This window comes from Cetorhinus maximus, chromosome 5 (genome assembly GCF_964194155.1).
Source record: "Cetorhinus maximus chromosome 5, sCetMax3.hap1.1, whole genome shotgun sequence".
NCBI classification, from domain to species: Eukaryota; Metazoa; Chordata; class Chondrichthyes; order Lamniformes; family Cetorhinidae; genus Cetorhinus; species Cetorhinus maximus.
This window is the reverse complement of record NC_135883.1, coordinates 93,648,231-93,671,170: the sequence shown is the minus strand read 5'-3', so window position 1 is coordinate 93,671,170 and position 22,940 is coordinate 93,648,231. Positions and strand designations below refer to the sequence as shown.

The following is a 22,940-nucleotide window of genomic DNA, read 5'->3' as shown; positions in this document are numbered from 1 at the left end:
ACGGTGCAGAAGGAGGACATTCAGCCCGTCATGTATGCATCGGCTCTCCGAATGAGCATTATGACTTAATGCCATTCTCCTGCCTCTTCCCCTGCACCTTGTTTCTATTCAAATAATCATCTAATGCCCTCTTAAATGCCTTGATTGAAACTGCCTCCACCACACTACCAGGCTGTGCATTCTAGAGTCTAACCACTCACTGTGTGAAAATGTTTTTTTCTCACATCACATTGGCTTCTTTTGCAAATCACTTTAAATCTGTGCTCACGCGTTCTCAATCCTTTTACAAGTGGAAACAGTTTCTCCCTTTCTACTCTCTCCAGCTCCCTCATGGTTTTGAGCATCTCTTATCAAATATCCTCTCCAAGAAGATCAGTTCCAACCTCGCCAATCTATCTTCATAAATGAAGTGTCTCATCCCTGGAACCATTCTTGCAAACCTTTTCTGCACTATCTGCAATGCGATCATATCCTTCCTATACTGTGGTGCCCAGAACTGTACACAATACTCCAGCTGAGGTCTAATTGGTGCCTTAAGCTCAGCGTAACCCCCTTGCTCTTGTACTGTATGCCCCTATTAATAAAGCCCAGGATACTGTATGCTTTATTAACTGCTCTTCCCACCTGTCCTGCCACCTTCAATGGTCTATGCACATATATACCCAGGTCCCTCTCCTCCTACAGCCGCTTAAGAATTGTACCCCTTATTTTTTATTGTCTCTCTATGTTCTTTCTACCAAAATACATCACCTCACACTTCTCCACATTGAACTTCATCTGTCACCTATTTTCCCACTCCACCAACTTGTCTACGTCCTTTGGAAGTTCTACACAGTCCTCCTCACAGTTTGCAATGCTTCTAAGTTTCATATCATCTGCAATCTTTGAAATTGTCCCCTGCACACCAAGATCTAGATCATTTATATATTCCAGGAAAGGCAAGGATCCCAATACCAACCCCTGTGGAACTCCACTACAAACTTTCCACCAGCCTGAAAAATATCAATTGACCATTGCCCTCTGTTTCCTGTTACTCAGTCAATTTTGTATGCACCTTGCTACTGTCCCTTTTATTCCATGAGCTTTAACTTTTCTCACAAGTATGTTGTGTGGCACTGTATTGAATGCCTTTTGAAACCATTTGGAAGTCCACGTACATCACATCAACAGCATTACCCTCATCAGCCTTCTCTGTTACTTATTCAAAAATATCCAGCAAGTGAGTTGAACATGATTTCCCTTTTAGAAATCCATGCTGGCACTTCCTAATAAACCCACATTTTTCCATGTGGCTACTAATTTTTTCCCGAATAATTGCTTCTGGAAGCTTCCCCACCACAGAAGTTAAACTGACTGGACTGTAATTGCTGGGTTTGTCCTTTCAGCCTTTTTTGAACAAGGGCATAATGTTTGCAATTCTCCAGTCCTCTGGCACCTCACCCGAGTCTCAGGAAGACTGAAAGATTATGGCCAGTGTCCTTGCAATTCCCACTCTCAATTCCTTCAATATCCTTGGATACATCTCATCCGGACCTGGTGCCTCGTCAACCTTAAGTGCCAACAGTTTATCCAACACTTCCTTCTTATCAAATTTTAACCCTTCTAGTGACAGAGTTTCCTTCTCTGTCACCAGGGCCTCGGTAGCATCTGCTTCCTTGGTGAAGACAGATGCAAAGTATTCATTTAACACTTCAGTCATGACCCCTGCCTCCATGTGTAAATCCCTTTTGGTCCCTAATCGGCCCTACTCCACCTTTTACCACCCTTTTACTATCTGTATGCCTATAGAAGACTTTGGGATTCCCCTTTATGTTGGCTGCCAGTCTTTTCTCATAATCCCTCTTCACTTCCCTTATTTTGCTTTTTCACCTCTCTTCTTAACCTTCTGTATTCAGCTTGGTTCTCAATTGTACTTTCTAACAGAGACCTGTCATAAGTACTCTCTTATCTTAATTTCTATCTCCTTTTTCATCCAGGAAACTTTATATTTGTTTTTCCTACCTTTTCCTTTTGAGGGAATATACCTTGACTGTCCCCAAACCATTTCTTTCTTGAAGGTAGTTCATTATTCAGCTACAGTTTTTCCCGCCAGTCTTTGGTTCCAGTCCAGCCCAGCTCTGTTCTTGCCCCATTGAAGTCGGCTCTCCTCTCGTTAATTATTCTTATTCTGGATTGCACATTGTCCTTTTCTACCATCATCATAAACCTTACGATACAATGATCACTGTCTCCTAAATGTTCCCCCACTGACAATAGATCTACTTGACCCACCTTATTTCCAAGAACCAGGTCCTACAATGCATCCTTTCCTGTTGGACTGGACACATACTGCTGTAGAAAATTCTCCTGAACATAATTTAAGAACGCTTTCCCCTCTCTGCCCTTTATGCTACCACCGCCCCAGTCTGCATTCAGATGTAAATGTAGGCCTCAAGCCTCAGTCCCGATTTAATTGCTCCTGCTCTGGGCTGTTCCCTTGCCTCTCCGACTCCAAGATTTGTTTCTTATTCATTCACGGTTGTGGGCATCCCTGGCTAGGCCAGCATTTATTGCCCATCCCTATTTGGCTTCGAGAAGGTGGTGGTGAGCTCCCTTCCTGAACTGCTGCAGTTCATGTGTTTATAGGTGCACCCACAGTGCTTTTAGGGAGGGAGTTGCAGGATTTTGGAGGGGAACTTCCGGGTGGTAGTGTTCCCAACTGTGTGTTGCCCTTGTCCTTCTAGATGGCAGTGAGTCGTGGGTTTGGAAGGTTCTGTCTAAAGACCCTTGGTGAGTTCCTGCAGTGCATCTTGTAGATGGTATACACTGCTGCTACTATGCATGAGTAGTGAAGGGAGTGAATGTTTGTGGATGGGGTGTCAGTCAAGTGGGCTGCTTTGTCCTGGACGGTGTCAAGCTTCTTGTGTGTTGTTGGAGCTGCCACTCACCCAGGCAAGTGAAGAGTATTACATCACACTCCTGACTTGTGCCCTGTAGATGGTGGACAGGCTTTGGAGAGTCAGGAGGGGAGTTACTCACTGCAGGATTCCTAACCTCTGACCTGCTCTCTAGCCACAGTATTTATATGGCCAGTCCAGCTCAGTTTCTGGTCAATGCAAACCACTCCCCCCCTCGGGATGTTGATAGTGGGAGATGCAGCAATGGCAATGCCATTGAATGTCAAAGGATGATGGTTAGGTTCTTTCTTGTTGCAGATGGTCATTGCCATTGTATGGCCCGAATGTTACTTGCCACTTGTCAGCCCAAGCCTGGATATTGACCAGGTCTTGCTGCATTTGGACATGGAGGCCTCAAGCCTCAGTCTTGATTTATCTACTCCCCTTATGCGTTGCTCCCTCGCAGTTCCACTGTCTCTCCAACTCTCAGGTAAGAGCAAGAGAAGAAATTATTTTTCCCCCTCCAATGATTGTTGCTTTGTGACCACAAGCAACAATGACAATGTGCAAACAACGATGACACGTAGTATATTTGTAGATTTGGCTGCAGCGCAGGCAGAAATTTAAGGACATTACCAGGTCCACTAGGATAGAGGAATCCAGTGTTACTTTATCAGAATGGTATGGATCAAGCAAACATAATGTGTGCATGTACCACTTACCTAGTCTTACAGTACTCTGAATACTTCCCATGAAGATTCATCATGAAATATCCCAGCTGACAGGGAAATAGGTAGTGCAGCATCGCCTGTCTAAGTCCAATGAGTGCAGTAGAATCGAGGGAAGGAGAGGACATGCCCCTATTTTTAATGGCAGTAGATGCTGTATTCAGTAAGTTTCTAAAAGTGCAGTCTTTTAATGAGAGTGTGGGTTAGAGAATGAATGAGTGAATAGATGAATGGGTGAGTGAGTAAATGCGTAGGTGGGTGTGGTGCGAGGTTTGTAGCTGGGTGGTCTGGGGGTAGTTAGCTCAGATTGGGGGAGTTGTGGTAGTTGGGTGGTCAGGGGCATAGACGGGTGATTGGGTCATCCAGGTAGTAATGGGCAAGGTGCTAGCCGGTTGTGTCCGGGGGTTGGTAGTGTGGGCATTTGTGTGGTTGGGGAGGGTACTCAGGTCTACTCAGGAGGTGGGTTGTCAGGTCCACCTGGAGGGGGACGCTGGGTCGGGAGGTTGTCAGGTTCGCTCTGGGGTGGTGGGACGGTGAGAGGTGGTTGTGGAGTTACTCAGGCATTACACCAGGTTTTAAACTGTCCAACATTTCCTAGCTAAGTATTCAGGTAAGCTGCATATATCTAACCCAAGTCTCCATTCGAAGCTCAGAGTTGGAGACATTCACGAAGCCTGGCAGCAGGGATTGCCTATTGGAAGTTTAAACTTTCCCGGCAATTTCCAGATACGTCTACACACCAGGACTTCCACAGCGTCCCGGCGCACATCAGCCAAACTACATCCAGTTTCTGACGATCTGGAGACAGGAGGATTTGGGCCCATATTTATTAACTTAGGTGTGCAATGGGATCCAACGGCAGAAATTAATGGAATGGACAGTGTTAGAATCCTTAACAAAACTACTAACATTTAATTTGTTAAAAATCCTCAAGCAATCACATGAATTACAGTATAATTCTACTAGGCTTTGCAGGAAATCGGAATTAAAAAATATCCATACCTTGGCTTTCACCGTTGCAATGTTTTGCTGAATCCAATCTCCCCACCACCTACCAACAGAATTAGGAGAAATTAATACAATGTTTTTTTAAACAAAATGCTGCCGCCTCACGTTGCTCTCAGTTTATCAACTGTTTTCTAACAGCCACTTACCTCTCTGCCATTCTGTTGGTATTATATCAGCGATCTTACAACCGTGAGAGTTACAGCAGCTTGAACCAAAACAAAGCTTGCGGTCAGACATTTCGCGTCATCTGGGAGGCTACAAAAAAAAGACATGGCATCATTGCCACCGTGGCAAAAATCATTATAGGAAAGGAAGCGAATACTTGGCTTTATCTGATTCAGAGTCACTTTAACAAGGACACTAACTCTTAAATAGTAATCAGTGGGGAGCAGCTTGAACAAAATTGCTGCAATATATTCCAATTACAATAAAAGAAATTGCGCATGAATGACCATTAGAGACAGACGAATGAAGCATTAGCAAAGACAGATGAAGCGCTAGTTCTATGACACACAGCGCGTGCCCCAGACTGTCACTCACTGGGGATCACAGCGGCGATGCCACGCCCCTGCCCAGTCACTGCCCCCCCACCCCGCCCCCGGTCCCCGGCTCTACAGGCATCCCGTCTCCATGGGAACATGACGTCAGACGCAAGTGACGTCTCCTGCGGGAAACGGCGCGCGGAACTCCAAGCCTGGCGGCGAAAAGAACCCACGGGAAACCATAGCAACCGGACAGAGCGGGACAAGATGACTCAGTCTGTCCTGGTACAAGGTAAAGCAGCTGAACTCTCACTGTAGGATTTGTAGGTGTTCGATTTGTTTTGGAAGGAGCTTTCTTTATAGTGTAGCTTCCTGGCTCTGGTCGATTTTGGCCGTAAACCCAGTGCCATTGCGACATCTCTTAGCAAGTGGCCCCTTCTCTGGGGCACCACCAAAACAGGACCAGTGCCCCTGGCAACTGTTCGTTCGTTCACTGCCGCCAGCCGTGACGGTGAAACGGTCAGTGTTCTCCGTCAATACTCCTCCCAAACTAATAGCAACTTCGACAGTCCGCGCATGCAGATTTAAAGCGGAAATGTAGAAGTTGCCGTCAGTGATTCAGCGTCCCCCACATAGGGTGCCTTGTTGAAGTTCACCCCTCCCCTGACAGCAATCAATTAGAAATCACTGAACTGACCAGAACTTCCACTCATGCCATTGTGTGGGTGAATACAAAATGATTTCGTGATTTGGTGAGAATGTGTGAGGGAGTCAGTAAGGTGTGCACGCAAGAAACACCTACCTGCATGTGAGTCGATTACAGTGCACTTGGCTAGCCCCAGCTCTCTCGGTCTTGCACATCTGTTCTCGGTGGCTTACCAATTCAGGACGATTGGTGATGTGGTTGACGAGTTCCACTAGTCTTGCTGCAAAAAACCTTGAAAAAGTTACACTTCATTGCGTGAGTTGTAACTCGGTTTTTAGTGGCGTACTAACTCCATCATTACTGCTGAAAAACCTCTCTCGCCTTGAAGACTAATTTTATATTTGTGACTGTCAAATTTCTCCATTATGATAAAGTAACTCACATTTTAAAGGTTTTTTTAATGTTTGTTTCTCATATTTCTATCTTAATCCCATGTGTATGTTCCAATCATTTATTTCAACATATGTAAAATTTAATTAAAAGTAAAGTATAATCTGTGCATTTACTCCCTGATTTGTGCTCTATGAGAATACTTTGATGTGATTGGCTGCTTTCCCTTGATAATTGTTTCTGGATGCCTGGAGATCCCCTTGACACCCGATTCAAACTTAAGTTAGGAAAGGGGAAATCACTACCACAAAGACCTTAGATCTTTGTGCATGTTTTGACCGCTTTCTTTAAGTTCAGTGGTGAGTGCTGTCGCTTTGACAATTACTGAAATCTGGACCAATATATTAAACCTAATGCTACGGACAGACAATATTTATCTCAGACTGCTGAGAGAGAAAAAGTGCACTGATGGTCATTATGAAAGAATTAATGAATATTGGGGAGATAGATTATGATATCCACATTCAACAATAGTGGAAAAAACAGGCTTGGCAACTACTTCAGTTCCGTGTAAAATAATGAAATCAGTGGTCAGGAGTCAACTTGAGGATATACAGCAGACATCATCGATTTAAAAGGAGAAGGTCCTGCCAGTTTGAATTCTTCGAAGAAGTGGCAATCCAAGTCATCTGGTAAACTCCACAGCATTGTGTGCTTAGACTTCCAAGTGGCAGCTAATGAAGTTTTGCATGAAAGTTTATTATTAATCTCAAAGCTTTGGGGGATATAGGCAAAAAATTGTGTATAGATAAGAAATTAAAAGGTTAGAAAACAATAGAGTGTTCATGTCAAGCTTCTGAGTAGGATGTCCCAGGGTTCAATATGAGGATCATTGCTGATTCCATTTTTTATCAACAACTTGTCACCAGAAACTCAGTGCAAATTGGTCAAATTTGCAGATGATACTAAACTTAGTGTGCCCAGGCCTGGTTATCAAAAAACAAGAAACGGTCAAACACTGGAGGCAGTGCTGAGTAAGGCAAGGAGACCAATGCCCAAGGCTAAATTTTAAAACTACGGTTGAGAACCTTAAACCCCGAATAATTCCAGGTCCTGACCCTACGCCTGAACAGCATCGCTCTTGCAACACTATTTTAAAATGTAAATTGGCTGATTGGGCAGGAGGTGAGCTTAGCACCCATTTAGAAGCATCTCCAGGAAAAGGGAGCTGCCTGTCTGCTCATGAAAGAACCAAGAGCAAAAAAATGGCACAAAGTTGCCTTGGATACTAAGCCGATCCAGCACATGTCTACCCCTCAGATTTCACAAAAAACACAGATGGAAACAAACTTTCTTTTGTCCCACAACAACCCTCACAGTTGTGCAATAACAGCTGTTTGGCTTCGTCCAATAGGAAGATTGAAAATCCCATTCTGTTCCGGACAGGCTCCTTAACAAGTTCCTTAAGATTAAGGGACCATTAATTGGCAGTGAGCGGGTTTCCTATTTTCTACCTCCTGCAGGCTCTTTGAAAATTACAATCTGTGGTGGGATCTTGTGCTGTCCTCCCGGAACATGGTTTTCAAATTATGCTTGCACCCTTATCTTGCTCCCATTGGCCATTGAAAATCCAGCCCCTAATGTCAGGAGTCTGAATCATGTAGAAAGGTTAGAGAGACTTGAGATTCTGAACATGATGTGGATGTGTTTGAGAGCTGCTCTTTAATGTGTATATAAGGTAATAAATTAAATGGAAAAGGTTAATCAGCAATAGTTCCTTAAAATGAACATTGTGAGCAGGACACAAGTTCAGACTAGTAAAATGTAAACTTAGTGATATCAATGAGTGATAATGAATGAATGAAGATTGATGAATTGCTCTTACTGGTGCTGAACAGTCCTGGAAAGTTTCACTCAAACTAGTGGAAACCGCTTGATCTCAACCCAAGGTCACCCTGGTGTGCAGTAGGGCTTGAAAAAGAGGCAAGCAGCTGGAACACCTTCTTAGTGATCTGATTCATTCTGTTTTTGCAAGGCCATATAGTTGCCTTATACTGATGATTCATATTGCTTCTTATTTTGTTCCAAATGGATTACTGCTTTCTGGCTAATTTCTGACTGCACGTTATGCATTAGGCATGATCTACAAAGTAATCAGTATAGCCTGGAATATTTTGCAATTTTCATTTGTTATAGTTCGGTGGACACACTGGCATGTGACCAATGATGCAACATGAGTTCAACTGGATAGATTTTAGCTTAATTTGCAGATTCTAAAACTTTCTAGTTTGGATCATGTCTTGTCACGTGCCAATGTGCATATCCAGTGAAGCTCTGAGTTTTACCACCAGACTACTATAGCATTAAACACATTTGGTGGCACATGTTCACAGTACCTGTACTTGGACAGGTCCTGAAGTTGGAGAATCTGAGTCTTACAACTTTGGTAAGCTCCATGCTACAATGAATGTAATATAGAGATAAAATTCATTTAAAAGTAATATATGTTACTTACAATCTTAAAATGATGAGTCTAAGGAACCAGTTGATCTTTTCTCTTTCCCTCTCTCCCTCCCGACTTATGCTTCTGAATAAGTCCGATAAACATAGATTGTGATGGGAATCAAAAAAAATCTTTCTATTGGTGTTTTACGTTTTTGCAAACAGTAATCTTATATTTTCATTCTTTTTAGTTGGCCAATGTGGCAATCAAGTTGGCTGCAGATTTTGGGACTTGGTTTTACGGGAACATGCAAATGTGAATAAGGTAAATAAGCAAGAATGCTTATGATTTACTAAATGTAGAAATGGAAGTAGGCTTCCACGTCACTTGAGTGAGGTATTAGAGGACATCTGGAACCCATGGGATTGCGCCCGAATGTAACTTGACTTTCGGAGAGGAGGGAGAAAATATTCGTAAACAATACTATATATTCAAAGTACTGAAAACTTTGAATTGCTGGTATGATTTGTTAGGTTGTAAATTAATAAAATTAAATAATGACTACCTCCACTCTCCTTTGAGAGTTTTCAGCAAATTAAGCAGTGTACTCTTCCTGATCTTGTTACCTCTATCTTAATACAAATGCCCTTTATTGATCAAGATTTGTTTGCTGTTTTCAATATTTAGAAGAAGGAGTTGGTTAGATTTTATAATAGATGGGTTGGTCTTTGCTGCCAATATCATTGTGAAATGGTTTAAGAAAAAACATTACTAATTCTGTTTTTAATTTAGAAAGGGATCTATGATGAAGCACTCAGTAACTTCTTTAGAAATGTGGATACAAGGTAAGCAATGTAATTTTACATAAAGCTCTTAAAATTGAAAATTTTGTGAAGTCCACTACATTTTCTTGCCTTGGAGATTTAATATACACTTCAAATCGCACCAACCAATGACCAGTGTAAAAGATAATCACAAATGTCATAAATTAAACCCTATTTCATAGTGGCAGTTTTGCTTTTGTGATGTAATTTTATTTATAGTTACTTATTTATTCCAAAAACAATTAACTATGTTTATGAATCCGTTATTTTGCAGATCTCTGAATGGAGATGATATAAATCTTTCCAAAGGAATAATTCGATCTCTCAAAGCTCGGGTAAATTTTTTGCATCCATAATAGTGTACAATTATAACAATTTAGCATAGCAGCAAAGTAGTAATTGCCTTTTAGACTGCAAGCATTTCTTGATGTAGGATTAATTTTGTGAAGGGAAATTTCTACAGTCGGAGGAAGGATGAGATGAACAGATACTTGTAGACATTCTGCTGCTGATTCTATTTTGAATTGGTAGTAGTTTTTGTTTTGCAATTCAAATATTACTTCATCCATTTGTCATGGTTTAATATCATCTAAATTTAATTTAATTTAACCTATTCAGATCATAGTTGGATCTGACTAAATTGTATGTGGAAATGGAATTTCCTGTAAGTTTTTTTTGCCTTCTAGGCAGTACTCATTGATATGGAAGAAGGTGTCGTTAATGAACTACTTCAGGGTCCACTGAGGGATGTTTTTGACAGTAAACAACTTATAACAGATGTATCTGGTTCTGGTAATAATTGGTAAGGCTTGTAAACTATAAGAAAAAATCAAATTTTGAGTATAGGCTTTTGGACCTATCACATCTCATCCCTCCCAGCCTAGCATCTAACTATATTTTGCATGCTCCTAATGTTTTTGTTGGTACTATTTACCTGGTAAACCCTTTGAGTTAGGATTTTTTAAATAAATATTTTTATTAAATTTAGTTTTTACTTCTTTAATTCATATATTTTTGTTCTCTTGTCCTGGCCTAGCATAAAATAATATTCTAGTTCATTTTATGTGTATGATTTAATACTTATATACTTATTTTAATGATGTTCTCCCCACTATTCTTCTCTGTAGACTTTGTCTAAACTCTCCTCGCAACTTGTGGTGTTTACACACTAATTTATGTTTGTTGTTTTTCTCTATAACCTCCCTCCCACATGCATCCCTTATGAGATATGGGGACCAAAATTTTACATAGTTGGTACAATTTGGTCTGAGCCACGCTTTATAAAGCCTCAGCACAACATCTATAAACTTTTCTGACTAGGTACACTAAAACTTGTTTGCCTTTTTTTAATTACTTCTCACCTTGTCTCATTATTGAATGAAACTAAAGCCAGAAAATGCTGGAAACATACAACAGGTCTGGCAGCATCTGTGGAGAGAGAAACAGAGTAAATGTTTTATGTTAATAACCTTTCATCTGACGAAAGATCAACAGCCTGAAATATTAGCTCTGTTTCTCTTTCTTTGCACAGTTGCTGCCAGACCTGCTTTGTATTTCAAGTATTTTCTGTTTTTATCTCTGATTTCCAATATCTGCAGTATTTTGCTTTTGCATTAGGGTTGAAACTGACTTGTCTATTGTTGCTCCCAGATCTGTCAAAGTCTACCAATACTAATTCATTTATTTCAAATTTGTGCCTAGGCATAAAATAGGGCTCTATTTTATGATTTTGATATAGTACTAACTGTACTATAATGTACTAACTGATTATTTATTTTCCCTTTGTCAACATTTTCTTTGATTAGGAGATGTTTCAATAACTTGGGGAAAATAAATCATTATCAGTAGTTCAGTATTACAGACCTATCTTTTTGTTATTTTTTCTTGTATTTAATGTTGACTTCAAAATTTAATGGTCAGATATTTTATAAACATGTAAGCTGTGAAACCTATGCATTGTATTTGCTCTTGGTGACAAGAAATAAGTCAAATAAAACAGATTTGCAATCTTCTTAAAACATCTGGGAACCTAAATTATTGTTTGTTATTGTTCCAGGAACAGTATGAATTAAATTAATCATCATGACTTAAATTACTGATCCAGATAGTTGAAAAATTATAGTGCCAGCTAAGCTGCTGCATTTCTTTTTACATTTCTTTGACCTTTTGTGATTTCTTTTGAGCAGTCATCCTTTTGTGATTTTAATTTCTTTTGTATTGTACATTCTAAGTCATTTTCTAAAATAAATCTTTCAACAAAGGAGAACTCTCCATTCTAGTTTGAAATAAGCAGGAATTATGGCTATGTATCACTACCTCAAGCCTCTACAACAATCCTTCAATTGTATTTGAAGCTTCTTAGCTTTCAATCAATGTTTTGATTCTATCACAATTTGATGTCATGCAAATCCCTCTATTTGTTTGCCTCATTCATTACTGTCATTTAAGAGGGTGTCACAGTACTTTGCTGCTTCAGGATATTGTGCCACTAAGTAATTCAATTAGTCTTGAGTTTATGATTAGGATTTTCCATCTGAAAAATGACTTGCATTTCTATAGCACCTTTCATGACCTCAGGACATCCCAAAGTGCTTTACAGCCAATGAAGTATTTTTCAAATGTAGTCTTTGTTGTAATGTACGAAATGCAGTAGCTAATTTGTGCACAACAAGTTCCCACAATCAGCAATGTAATAATGACCAGATAATGTGCTTTTCTAATGTTGATTCATGGATAAATAGTGACCAGGACACTTGGGATAACTCCTGCGAAAAAGTGTTAAGAGATCTTTTATGTCCAGCTAAGGAGGCATACAGGGTCTCGGCTTAGCATCTCATCTGAAAGATAGCACCTTCATCAGTGCAGCACTGCCTCAGTACTGCACTAGAGTGTCAACCTTGATTTTTATGCTCGAGTCCCGCAGTGGGACTTGAACCCACAAACTTGTGACTCATAGATGAGAGTCCGACCAACTAAGCCACACCAACTTTCATTTTATATGCAGCAGAGATTTAGGAATGGGTTTTAAATTATATTCACTGTTACAAATGCGTATATATATTTCATATGATCAGCTTTATACCAATGTGAAGATGAGAAGTAAATTTCAGCAGTAAATTACAAATTTTAATCTGCAAAATAGGAATCATAAAATGAATCTGTCACACTTCAATTATATCCTGTACCTTTGTTAAATTCAGAAAATGCTGGAATCTAAAACAGTATGCTTGATCACCAATACTGTGCATATGTTTAACAACCTATCTATCTCATGTGCAGTTTTTATTATGCTGTGAAACTATAATGTGCAAAATTAAACGTGAAAGTTCACATCATGTGATAAGCAGGTAGAAAAGAGTTTACACCCTTGTGTATTCCAACGGACCTTTGTGTAAAGGCATTTCTCTTAACTTTTGTCTGTTTTTTTGCTGGCAATTTTAAATTGATAAATCCTCATATCAGTAGGTTACTATCCCTAGTTTATCCTGGTCAATCTTTGGGCAGAATTTTCCCATTGGTGTGCGGGGGGGTGGGCCCCAATGCACGTCATTCTGATTCTCAGTTCGGTGGGCGCTCAGCGGAGTCGGCTACGCATCTGCCAAACTGTCAAAGGCTTATTAAGGCCATTTGAAAACTAATTAAAGCAATTAATTGAGCTGCCCGTCCAACCTTAAGGTTGGCAGGCAGGCAAAGAGCTCAGGTGGCCTTCGCATTTATCATCAACCTCATCCACGGATGGGATGAGGTTTCAAAAAGGGTTTAAACATTTTTTAAAAATTTTTATTAAAGTTCATTGACATGTCCCAGCTCATGTTACAGTGTCACATGAGGGGACATGTCTTAAAAATTTTTTTCTTTTTTAAAATTTTAAAATATCACACTAATCTCCCTGAGGCACATGCGTGAAAGAGCGAAGGCCCCGACTCAGCCTACTCACCCCACCTACACAGGGAGCGCTCAGCGCTTCTGGGTGCGCGTCACGCTGTACAGGCCTTAATTGGCCTGCTCACATAAAATGGCGGTGCGCAGCCAATCGCCGCAATCGGCTGTGCGCCCGCCCGCTCCCACCCAACCCCTCCCCACCGCAGTGGGGAGAAAATTCTTCCCTTTAAGTTTAATGCCCTTTCTCTTAATGGGTATCAAAAACCACACAAAGTACTCTAGCTGGTGTAATCAATGTTTTGTATAAATATCTCATTTCTGCTTTAATTTTTGTAGTGTGGAATGTCCATATTTATAAAACTCAAAGTTTTTGACCTTTATCATGGCTTTTTCCACCTGCACATGGTATGCTTTTTAAGGAATCATAGATATATGTACTCCTCAGAATCACTGTTTATCCCCACTCTCCAGTGTCTTACCAATGTGTTTATAACTCACATCCCTTGTTGCAAGCATATAATTGGATATCAGTACAACATTTAAATCTATCAAACAAGACTTGATTAAAATAAATTATTTCCTTACAGAACAATGGATATGTGTAGCAGACCTCTGAGTTAAAACATTAGGAAAGTTAGGAATGTAAAGTTAAAGTTGAGGTTAATTTTTCTAGTTAATACTTCAAAGACCTGCGTAGGAATAGAGTTGATATCTGTAAAGATATAATTACAGATAGAAGTAATATTTACGTGTTACATTAATTCCTAAATTGCTAGAAAAATGAGAGCATTATGCCAAGAAAGTCAACTGGTAAATTGTGTACATTGTACAATGTACAATTAACTAAGTTCTGGAAGTTGCTTGATTCATCTTTGGGATGTATCTTTGAATTCTCAATATTATTAAAGTTCACACAATAGTTCCAAAATTAATTTTGAATTAAAGTCTGACAAACTTAGAAAACAATTATGTTTCACTGATGTGCACAATTTTGGCAGTTCATGTATACTTTCTAATTTTTTTCCACAGGGCTGTTGGGTATAAACAATATGGTTGTCAATACCGTGACCAAATTCGAGATGTACTCCGAAAAACAGCTGAACACTGTGATTCTTTGCAATGTTTTTTTTTAATTCACTCAATGGGTGGAGGTGAGTATTAATTCTTCACAAAATCTTCCTCAACACACTACCTATCCCTATTTTTAATTGATTATAGACTAGAACTAAATTACTAATTTTTAACTATCTGAACTTACTGTAGAAATCAAGTGGCCAGAGGTAAAATTATTTTTTTTATGGGATGTGTGCATTGCTGGCAAGGCCAGCACTAATTACCCATCCCTAATTGCCCTTGAACTGAGTGGCTTGCTTGGCCATTTCAGAGGGTAGTTCAGAGTCAACCACATTGCTGGTCAGGACAGCAGATTTCCTTCTCTACAGGAAATTAGTGAACCAGATGGGTTTTTACAACATTCGATGATAGTTTCATGGTCATGATTACTAGATTTATTTAATGAATTTAAATTCCACCTTGGTGGGATTTGAACCCATGTCCCCAGAGCTTTAGCTTGAGCCTCCATATTATTAGTCCAGTGACATTACCACTATGCCACTGTCTCTTATTGCTCTGAATATATAGTTGAATGTTTTTACACACTACTACAAATACTACTGGGGACATAGGAACAAGAGTAGGCTATTCAGCCCTCCAGCCTGTTCCACCATTCAGTTACATCATGGCTAATCTGTATCTTTAACTTCATTAACCCACCTTTGCTCTGTATCCCTTGATACCCTTTCCCAACAAATTATATCAATCTCCATATTGGAAATATCAATTAATGCAGAATCCACAGCCTTTTGGTGGAGCAAATTCCAGATTTCCACCATTCTATACATTAAAAAATTGCTCTTGATTTCACTCTTGAATGGCTTATCTCTAATCTTAATATGGTCCCCTCTTGCTCTGGATTTTCCACCAGAAGGAATAGCTTACTTGTATCTAACACATCAAGTCCCTTCAGAATTTTAAGTATCTTGATTAGATCACCCCTCAACCTTCTAAATTCAAGGGAATACAAGTCATATATGCCACCTCGTAATTTAACCCTTTAAGCCTGGTGAATCTTCCCTGTGCCTCCCCAAAGGCCAATTTGCTTTCCTGGGGTGCAGTGCCCAAAACTGAATTCAGTTCTCCAGAAGCCAAAACGGCAAGGTTTTTTTTATCTCTGAAGCATCACTTGCTCAATTTTGAATTTCACCCCTCGAGATAAAAGATAGCATTCCGCTAGCCTTTTTGATTGTATTTTATACACTTACACTAGCTTTAATGATTTGTGTATGTGGGCATCCAAATATCTTTGTTCCCTCATAACTCCTAATCTCTCACCATTAAGAAAATGGTCAGATCTCTCTTTCTCAGATCCAAAGTGGATGATCTTTCAATTTCCCACATTAAACTACATCTGCCATATTTTTGCTTACTCACTGTGTCTGTCTATGTCCCTTTGTAACTTCTTGCTCCCATCTATACAACTTACTCTTTAGTATCACCTGAAAAATTGGAGCCATAACGCTCTTTCACTTCATCCAAGTCATTGATACATATGATGAAAAGTGAAGCCCCAGCTCAAATCCCTGGGGAAAACCACTTGTCACACCTCACCGACTAGAAAACATTCCTTTTATCTCTACTCTCTATCATCTATCTCCCAACCTGTCTGCAATCATAAATCAAAATTATCCATCTATTCACCTCAATTGAATCTTGGCTAATTTGTATTGAGCATCAGTAGCATAAATATATTTTCTAATTTAACTTGAGATAAAGGAGTTTTAACAGAAATTGTTTTTTAGGGACTGGTTCCGGTCTGGGTACCTTTGTGCTAAGCCTATTAGAGGACGAGTTTCCAGAAGTCTACAGATTTGTTACTTCTGTCTACCCTTCTGCTGAGGATGATGTTATCACTTCACCTTACAACAGTGTTCTTGCCATGAAAGAGCTGACTGAGCATGCAGATTGTGTCTTACCTATTGAAAACCAGGTATGCATAAGAATCTTTTAGATACATATTTCAAGAATAAGTGTATTTACAAACAATTGACATTTATATAGCATCTTTTAAGTAGGAAAACATGCCAATACACTTCACTGGAGTGTAATTTGGCTATAATTGTTCCCCGAAACAAAGAAAACATTTCACACAGGGGAGTAAAAACTTGGTCAAAGAGATAGGCTTTCAGGAGTGTCTTAAAGGAGGAGAGATGCAGACAAGTTTACTGAGGGAAATTCAAAGCGGAGGGCTTAGACAGCTGAAAGCATGTACACCAGTGGAGGGACAACAGGAATAGAGTGAAAGTGGAAGAAACATAGAGTCCTTGATGTTTCATCAGGCTGGGAGAAGTTACAGAGACAGTTGAGAGGCAAGGCAATGGACGCAAGAATGAGAACTTTAATTTGAGGGGTTTGTGAACAAACTGTTGTAGGCTGACCAAGAGAGCAATGGAATAGTCAAGTTTGGCAAGAACAAAAACATGGATGAGGATTTTAGCACTAGATGAGCTTAGGGAAGGTGCAGAAATAAGCAATGTTATGGAGATGGAAGTTGGTGGTCTTTGTGATGGAAAGCATTATGGGGGCACAAGCTCATGTGGTGGCTACATAGGATGACAAGGTTGTGAAAATTCTGATTCAGCCTGAATGGGAGACGGAACCTGTGGTGAGGGAGAACAAGAGTTTTGGGTGGGAATTGTAGATGATGGCTTTAGCCTTCCCAACATTTAATTGGTGAACTCAAGAACTAGATGTGAGACAATCAGGCTGATGACATGGGGTAGAATCTTCGGCCCCGCTCGCCAAGGCGTAAAATGACGCGGGGTGACGTCGGGCATGTGTCCCGACCTCACTGCGCGTCATTCAGATTTTCAGTTCAGTCTATTAAAGCTATTTAATAATCAATTAAATCATTGACCTGAGCTGCCTGTCCAACCTTAAGGTTGGTGGGCAGGCGACGAGCCCAGGCGGCCTTTGCATTTTTCATGGAACCTCATCCACGGGTGGGATGAGGTTTCATGGACGTTTTTAAAGTGTTGGAAAAATTTTTATCAATGGATTTGTCCCAGCTCATGTGACAGTTTCACATGAGGGGATATGTCCTTAAAATTTTTTTCTCCCTTTATTCAATGTATTAAACGTGAAACTAATCTGCCCGAGGCACCTCTGTGCCTCAGAGATTTCTGCGCTCTTTCACCAGCATGCGTGAAAGAGCGCACACCCTGACTCAGCCTACTCCCCCAGCCCACATGGAGTGCTCAGCCTTAATTGGCCCGCCCACGTAAAATGGCGGTGCCCAGCCTATCAGGGACGCCGATTGGCTGCGCGCCCGCCCCCGTACAACCCCCACCCCCCCGACGGGGAGAAAATTGTCCCCATGGTGTAACTATACTCTATATAGAGTATTTTAATGTAACTTGATTAGTAATTATGCAATTATCTAAATTCAAATTAACCCAATAAAATCAATAAATGTTTTGGTTCGAACAAGATATAAACATAAGGTAAAAATGAACTCTAAAGCAGTAAATTAAATGAGAAAGTTTATTTTAAAAGGAAAAAGTATACTTAACAACACAAAATAGACTTTGCAGCTTCAAATGAGTTATCAGGCCGCTGAGGTAGTAAGGTTGCCCTCCAGTTCCTTCTTTGTCTGCGATTCTTTCAAACTCTGTCTCTGGAGCATCCAGTACGTGACTAGCTAGCAAAGATATCGTTCAAAGCCTTTACTTTTACCCCCTAATTTATCAATACCTCATCTCAGACCATATCTGTGTAATTTCATAATTGGTTAATTTAGTTATTGGTTATTTTAATTGGAGTTTGACACTCTTTCGAGTTATCAACAGTCACAGATTGCAACTCTTTTGAGTACGATCACAGTTCTTGGTTTCCGGGAGTGGGACATGAACCCACAACCCTCTGATTCAAAGGCGAGGGTGCTATAATGCACGTTCATTGTCCTTTCAAAAAGACAATGGCCCATAATTACCGTGCTCCCCAGTGTCGGATTTGGGGGGTACCCCAAAGATGTGCTGGGGAATCCCTCTGGCAAGTTCCCAGGTAAGGGTTTGCAAGTCAAATTGCCCAGAAGTGCTAACTTCCTCTTGACAATTGCGCTGCGCTGGGATCCATCCGAAAATGCGGTTTAAATTGCAAACTTTGAATGGTTCCACTAGGGTTATACCAATAGTTACCCAGAAAAAATTAGAAGAATTAAAACCTCTTCTAACTCCTGGATAACTATTTTAAAGGCCCAGGCCGACTTCACGGGACTCCCCCACACTCCGATCCCCCTCCCTCCCCAGCCCACGGAAATCCCCCCCGACTCCCGCCCCACCCCACTTGACCCTGGAAGCCCCCCACGACCTCATGCCCACCCCCGATCTCGGACCCACCCCCAACCGACCTCAGACCTCCACCCCGAACCACCCCCACCCCGACCTCAGAATCTCTGAGGCTTCCCCCGCCCCCAATCTCAGAGACCCCCACGACCTAGAGCCCCCTCCCCGACCTCAGCCCCCCCCTTCCCAAACCTGACCCCCAAACCCTGAATCTCTGACCCCCCCCCACGACCTCAGAACCTCCGACCCCACCACTGACTTCAGAACCGTTCAACCCCCCAACCCCAGCCACCATGGCCTCGGAAGCTTTGACCGCCCACCACCCCCATACACCCCCAACCCACAAATCCTATTCACTTACCTTAGACACATACCTTCTCCCTGGCCTGTCAATTTCCCTGGCCCTTTAAACATGCCTGCTTGATGGCCGCTAGTGCTGTAAAAAAAAGGGGGCATGGCCTCCTTGAATTTGCTGGATCTACACTTCGCTGGGGCCTATGAGGAGTCTTTCGCTGCATGCCCCAAGCAGCACCGCATGAACGAAAATAGCCACGCAATTTTCAAGAACAGGTAAGTATGCATTTATTTCTTCTAATTTCTGCGGGCCAGCACTTTACGGCGCCAGTTGGAAGTTACGGCCCAATATTTCTTTCGCATTGTCTTTTGTTATTTGACTTTGCGCAATTGTCTGTTGTCTATTTTGGCCAAAGCTTATGCTGAGCTTAGCACAAAATATCTGAATAATGCCCATCCAAAGTAGAAATCTTACAGCAGCTTTTTAGTATTGTTTAAACTTATTATCTTTTAAATTCATCCTTAACATAACTACTTGATTAATTACAATTTCTTCGATTACAACTTAATTGAGGTACACTATTTGGTCAATCATCTGTTTCTGGCTGGTTCCTAATTATGTAATAAGCCTTAATTAATAATGGTGAGTGATTATAAAGTACAGACCACAAAATGACTTCTTTGACCTTGTTAGTTTGCTAAGTAAATAAAACTTGAAAATAGTTTATAAATAGTGTATATGTTTTTAAGAAACTATTCTATCTTGCGTGTAGATCTTAAAAGGTGAAATAATACTTATAAACTTAAAAGTGTGAATGCTCAACGTCAACCCTGATGATTAGGGTTAGCTCTTCGGCTTGCCACAAGAACATTGCCTTCAATTAATCTGTTTTTCTGGGATGTGTTTTAGAATGTTTTCTGCACTGGAGTGCTGCTTTGGGCTACAATCGAGTGCTTGAGTTGGAGTTTGATGGGTGAGGGACTTTTAAGGGTTAAAATCTATCTAAATTCTAGTCTTTCTCTAATTTAGCAATTAACTAAAAGTTGCTGTTTGGGTTGGGAGAAGATGAGTTTCAGTCCTGCTTTAAAACAGGGATTTTACAGGCTCTGATTGCAGCTGCAGCCAGATAATTAGATAACTGGCATAAATAGGTTTTAAGAAGCTTTATCCAGAAAGCATAAAAACTGGCCATCTACAGTGCTGCCTTGTCTGCCCTGGAGTGCTGCTTTGGGCTGCATTAGAGTGTTTAAGTTGGAGTTTGGTGAGTGAGGGAGTTCGATAAAGGGAGAAGGAGGTGGTCCTTTCATTTTCTACCTTTCCTCAGAAAGAAGTGTGGCGCCCTTGTTAAGTAGGACCTGGTGAGTATTTCTACTGCTCTTAATACTCTCTAAACAAGGAGGAGTAAAAGTAAAGCGAGTAAGTTAAGGGTAAGCCATAGCAGGGCAGCTCGGCCACATGGAATGTTCCTCCTGTGCGATGTGGGAAATCAGGGACACCTCCAGTGTCCGTGGTGACCACGTGTGTGGGAAGTGTCTGTAGCTGCAGCTACTTCAAATCTGCGTTTCAGAGCCGGAGCTGCGGCTGGAGCATCCACAAGGATCAGATCTTCAAGGATAGCACGTACAGTGAGGTGGTCACACTGCAGGTAAAGAGTGCACAGACAGAAAGGGAATGGGTGACTGCCAGACAGAGTAAAAGCATTGGGCAGGCAGTGCAGGAGTCCCCTGCGTCCATCTCCCTCTAACAGATTTTCTGTTTTGGATATTGTTGGGGGAGATGGCTTCTCCGGGGAATGCAGCAAGAGCCAAGTCCGTGGCACCACGAGTGGCTCAGCTGCATGGGGGGTGGGGGGGTGGGGAAAGAGTGGGAGAGTAATAGTGATAGGGGTTTCTATCTAAAGGGGAACAGATAGACATTTCTGCGGCTGCAGACGTGGCACCAGGATGGTATGTTGCCTCCCTGGTGCCAGGGTCAAGGATGTCACTGAGTGGCTGCAGGACATTCTGAAGGAGGATGGTGAACAACCAGAGGTTGTGGTCCTTATTGGTGCAAATGGCATAGGTAAAAAGAGGGATGAGGTCCTGCAAGCAGAATAAAGAGAGTTAGGAAATAAATAAAGTAGGAACTCAAAGGTAGTAATCTCAGGATTACTCCCAGTGCCGCGTGCTCGTGAGATCAGGAATAGGAGAATAGACCAGATGAATGTATGGCTGGAGAAATGGTGCAGGAGGGTGGGATTTAGATTTCCGAGGCATTGGGACTGATTCTGGTGAAGATGGGACCTGTACAAGCTGGACAGGTTGCACCCCAGCAGGACCGGGACCAATACCCTCGCAGGGGTATTTGCTAGTACTGTGGGGGATGGTTTAAACTAGAGTGGCAGGGGGATGCGAACCTGAGCGGGGAGACACAAGGGAAGGAATAAAAGACAGAAAAGTAGAAAGCAAAAGTGGAAGGCAGAGGAAACAAGGGCTAGCAGCAAATAGGGCCGTAAGTACAATAAAAATGTATAAAAATGTTAAAAAGTCATATCGAAAGGCACTGTATCTAAGTGCACGGAGCATTCGCAATAACGTAGACAAATTAACAGCACAAATAGATGTAAACAGCTACCGTAGGTTGTGATTACAGAGACGTGGCTGCAGGTGACCAAGGCCGGGAGCTGAATATTCAAGGGTACTTGATATTTAGGGAGGGCAGACAAAAAGGAAAAGAGGTGATGTGGAATTGTTAGTTAGGGATGATGTCAGTACAAGAATGAGAGAGGACATTGGCTCTGAAAATCCCGTTGCAGAATCAGTCTGGGTGGAGCTAAGAAGCAACAAGGGGCAGAGAACATTAATGGGAGTTGTCTATAGGCCTCCAAACAGTAGTGGTAAGGTAGGGGATAGCATTAAACATGAAATTAGAGATGCATGTAACAAGGGTGCTGCAGTAATCATGGGTGACTTTAATCTATATATAGACTGGGCAAACCAAATTAACAAGAATACTGTGGCAGGTGAATTCCTGGAGTCTGCATGAGATGGCTTTTTTAGACCAGTATGTCAAGGAACCAACCAGGGAACAGGCTATCCTAGATTTGGCATTGTGCAATGAGAAGGGATTAATTAGTACTCTTGTTGGGCGGGGTTCTTTAGGGAACAGTGACCATAACATGATAGAATTCTTCATTAGGATGGTAAGTGAAGTAGTCCGATCCAAAAGCTGGCCTTCATTGCGAGAGGACTTGAGTACAGGAGCAAGGATGCCTTACTGAAACTGTACAAGGCTTTAGTGAGACCACACCTGGATATTGTGTGCAGTTTTGGTGTCCTTACCTAAGAAAGGCTATACTTGCCATAGAGGAAGTACAGCGAAGGTTCACTAGACTGATCCCTAGGATGGCAGGATTGTCATATGAGGAATATAGAAACATAGAAAATAGAAGCAGAAGTAGGTCATTCGGCCCATCGAGCCTGCTTCGCCATTCAGTATGATCATGGCTGATCCTCTATCTCAACGCCATACTCCCGCTCTCTCCCCATCCCCTTGAGTCGAGAAATCTATCTATTTCCTCCTTAAATGGAAGACCATAAGTTCATAAGACATAGGAGCAGAAGTAGGCCATTTGGTCCATCGAGTCTGCTCTGCCATTCAATGGCTGATCTGATGATCCTCAACTTCATTTTGTTGCCTTTTCTCTGTAACCCTTGATTCCCTGATTTACTGATTAAAAATCTATCTCAGCCTCGAATATACTTAACGACCCAGCCTCTACAGCCCTCTGCGGTAAAGAATTCCACAGATTCACTACCCTCTGAGAGAAGAAATTCCTCCTCATGAGCTTTTGCCCTCTGGTCCTAGACTCTCCCACAAGGGGAAACAACCTCTCAACATCTACCCTGTCAAGCCCCCTAAGAATCGTATACATTTCAATAAGGTTGCCTCTCTTTCTTCTAAACTCCAATGAGTACAGGCACAACCT

The 22,940-nt window shown here is 41.4% G+C and overlaps 2 protein-coding genes across 3 annotated transcripts in view; one reads left to right on the top strand and one right to left on the bottom strand.

Annotated features, from left to right (window-relative positions):
- LOC144680806 (BSD domain-containing protein 1-like) overlaps window positions 1-5,425 on the bottom strand; it is a 28,248-nt gene extending 22,823 nt beyond the window's left edge. The window contains exons 1-3 of one of the 2 annotated variants that reach the window (XM_078542208.1): window positions 5,408-5,425; window positions 4,759-4,859; window positions 4,607-4,655 (exon numbers count right to left, since the gene is read on the bottom strand). In XM_078542208.1, coding sequence (XP_078398334.1) covers window positions 4,607-4,655; window positions 4,759-4,769 — 60 coding nt within the window. In that variant the 5' untranslated portion in view covers window positions 4,770-4,859; window positions 5,408-5,425. Of the gene's footprint in view, window positions 1-4,606; window positions 4,656-4,758; window positions 4,860-4,977; window positions 5,098-5,407 lie in introns of those variants that run through there. The other variant, XM_078542207.1, reaches the window with a different exon arrangement.
- Window positions 5,265-22,940, top strand: part of tube1 (tubulin, epsilon 1) — a 43,229-nt gene continuing 25,553 nt past the window's right edge. The window contains exons 1-7 of the mRNA XM_078541380.1: window positions 5,265-5,386; window positions 8,824-8,897; window positions 9,366-9,418; window positions 9,672-9,732; window positions 10,084-10,199; window positions 14,309-14,430; window positions 16,138-16,325. Of these exons, the coding sequence (XP_078397506.1) occupies window positions 5,362-5,386; window positions 8,824-8,897; window positions 9,366-9,418; window positions 9,672-9,732; window positions 10,084-10,199; window positions 14,309-14,430; window positions 16,138-16,325 (639 nt within the window). The 5' untranslated portion in view covers window positions 5,265-5,361. The remainder of the gene's footprint in view (window positions 5,387-8,823; window positions 8,898-9,365; window positions 9,419-9,671; window positions 9,733-10,083; window positions 10,200-14,308; window positions 14,431-16,137; window positions 16,326-22,940) is intronic.